At 32.1% G+C, this 2,807-nt stretch overlaps 1 protein-coding gene across 1 annotated transcript; it reads left to right on the plus strand.

Moving 5' to 3' along the window:
* Positions 1–1,372, plus strand: LOC139191167 (uncharacterized). The gene is made up of 2 exons (XM_070811735.1): positions 1–172; positions 765–1,372. Exons 1-2 carry the CDS (start codon positions 1–3, stop codon positions 1,370–1,372), a joined length of 780 nt encoding a protein of 259 aa, XP_070667836.1.
* Positions 1,373–2,807: the final 1,435 nt, after the last annotated feature.

Here is a 2,807-nt window from a genome sequence, read left to right on the forward strand (position 1 = left end):
ATGTCTTTGTCAAAGAGATTGTATGAGCAACAGAAAAAAGTGTTGGCACAACAAGAAGAATTGTTCAATCTTGAGGAAGGTGGAGATGAGGCTTTCGCAATGGAAGAGGATGAGGATGATGAACATAGAAGGTTTCAGGCCTCACATTCCCGTCGTGTCATGGAAGCTATGGGTCAGATAGCCAAACCTATACGTGCCGCAAACTTCGATAGAAAAAGGGAAAGACGAAGTGAAGATCTCTTGGAAGATTATTTTCTTCCCAACAACGTATTCCCTGATCATATTTTTAGACATCGTTTTAGAATGCAACGAAGTTTGTTCAACAAAATCATGAGTACTATTTGCAACCATTATCCATACTTTGTGCAAAAAGAGAATGTTTTTCATGTTCTAGGTCTTCTTCCTAGCAAAAAATTATAGCTGCCTTGCGAATGCTTGCATATGGAGTATCTGCAGGTCAAGTGGATAAGATCGCGAGGATGGGAAAAATAGATGCGATTTTGCTCTGCAATTGAAGCCCTCTACACCAATGAGTACCTTCAGAAACCCCACGCCAAGGGACATGTGAAGGCTTCTGAGGAAGGGTGAGATGCAAGGCTTCCCTAGCATGATTGGAAGCATTGATTGCATGCACTGGACTTGGAAAAACTGTCCAAGTGCGTGGCAAGGAGCTTATGGCGACAAAAAAGGAGCCAAAAGTATCATTTTGGAAGTGGTGGCTTCATTTGATACATGGATTTGGCATGCTTTTTTTGGTGTTCCAGGAGCTCAAAATAGCCTAAATGTCTTTGCCCAATCTTTAGTATTTGACGAACTGCTACAAGGAAAAGCGTCAAGATGCACATATTGGGTTAATGGCCATAAATACGACGGAGCATACTACCTTGCAGACGGAATTTACCCAAGGTGGACAACGTTTGTCAAAACAGTGCCACATCCACAGAGTGAAAAAGAAAAACACTTCGCAAAATGTCAAAAGGGGTGTAGGAAGGATGTGAAGCGTTGTTTTGGTATCTTGCAAGCTCGTTGGGCGATTGTCAGGGCTACTGCTAGAATGTTTGATGTCAAGGCTCTTCGATCCATTATGATGACGTGTATTATTCTCCACAACATGATTGTGGAAGATGAGTATGATTATGATGTCGTTGATGAATATGAGCTGGATACGATGAACAACTCAAGAACACGTATCTACTTTGCTCATGACTGGACCGAAAATCCCGTGCAACACAAGTCGTTGGAACGGGATGGAAGTTACAATCAATTGATCATTAAGCGGTACACTTCAGTGCAAGAGTCATATTGGCATATAAGCTGTCAGAGAGACTTGATTGAGAATCAGTGGGGATTGCAACAAGGTGAAGATAATTAAAATGAGCTTGTGGTTGAAGAATAAAGTGTGTTTTTTTTTTAAGTTTATGTAATTTTATTTAGTGTGTTTTTTTTTAAAGTTTATTTGGTGAGGATATGTAATTTTATTTGGTGTTTTTTTTTTTTAAAGTTTATTTGGTGAGTTTATGTAATCTTATTTGATGTGTTTAAATAAAGTACAAAAAATAAATTTGAAATTACATAAAGTATTAAAAATAAATAAGAAATTACACAAAGTACTAATAATAAATAAGAAATTACATAAAGTACTACCAATAAATAAGAAATTACATAAAGTACTAAAAATAAAAAATAAATTACATAAAGTACTAAAAATAAATAAGAAATTATACAGAATACTAAAATAAATGGGGAAACTTGATATAAGTCCAATTTTTTTAGTTAGGAATAGTCCAATTTATTAAAATAAGTCCAATTTCTTAAATTTAATTATTTAATCATCAATAATTATCTTTTCAATGATAAGAATTATTATAAAAATCAAATTTCTTCTTAATTATCTCTTTGATTATTTCTTTTTATTTCTTTTTTTGTTATTTTTTGTTCTTCCTCCTGCTTTAAACCCCATTTGTAGATTTTATTTTTAATTTTTATAATCAACCTATATCACAGGTTAATTGTATTTTATCTATCTATATGACAAATTCCTTTTTATAAGCATCCTGTCATAGATTAATGTGTCTTGTTTGTAGGTATATTATTATTATTTTTTCTATCTTTTAGTTAGGTTTTATATCTCAGTTATAGGTATAATATACATTCATATATTTGTTACTTGAGTTAGGGTAGAATGTTTTGTAGATAGATTTATGTTAGTATATTAGTTTTTTTGTTATAAGATATTGACTAGATTTTTTGGAGTTGGAAAATGCATAATATTAGAAGATTTTAATTGATTTTTAATATTTTTAGAAAATATAAAATAAGTATAAACGAAATAAAAACATATAATTAGATAATTGGACTCACCCCTAAAAACACTTTATATTTTTGGACCTGGATTTCAAAGCCTCAAAATAAATATGAAATTACACAAAGTACTAAAAATAAATATGAAATTACACAAAGTACTAAAAATAAATAAGAAATTACATAAAGTACTACAAATAAATAAGAAATTAAATTAAGTACTAAAAATAAATAAGAAATTATACAAAGTTTGAGGAGCTAGGATATGTGGTGCTAGGATCTTCATTGCTACAATATGTGTAGCTAGAACCCTCTCGACTTGATTCCTCATCTCTTGCATGCCACCTTCGCACCATGTCTTTTTCTTTCTTTCTAATGTCCAAAAATATTTAGAATTCGGAGACATCCCTATTAGAGACTTATTTATAGTGTCACGATCTGCTTGAGCCGTCATTTCTTCTCTAAGCATTTGATTTTCTCGATTAAGTATTTCTCTTTGTCTCTCA

This window comes from Malus domestica, chromosome 02, assembly GCF_042453785.1.
Source record: "Malus domestica chromosome 02, GDT2T_hap1".
Classification (NCBI taxonomy): Eukaryota; Viridiplantae; Streptophyta; class Magnoliopsida; order Rosales; family Rosaceae; genus Malus; species Malus domestica.

Bases quoted from the DNA above. Each gene is read 5' to 3' on its own strand.
- LOC139191167 (XM_070811735.1), top strand. From the start codon at position 1: ATGTCTTTGTCAAAGAGATTGTATGAGCAACAGAAAAAAGTGTTGGCA. The intron at 173-764 runs GTCAGATAGCCA...TTGGTGTTCCAG, and splicing joins TCGTGTCATGGAAGCTATGG to GAGCTCAAAATAGCCTAAAT.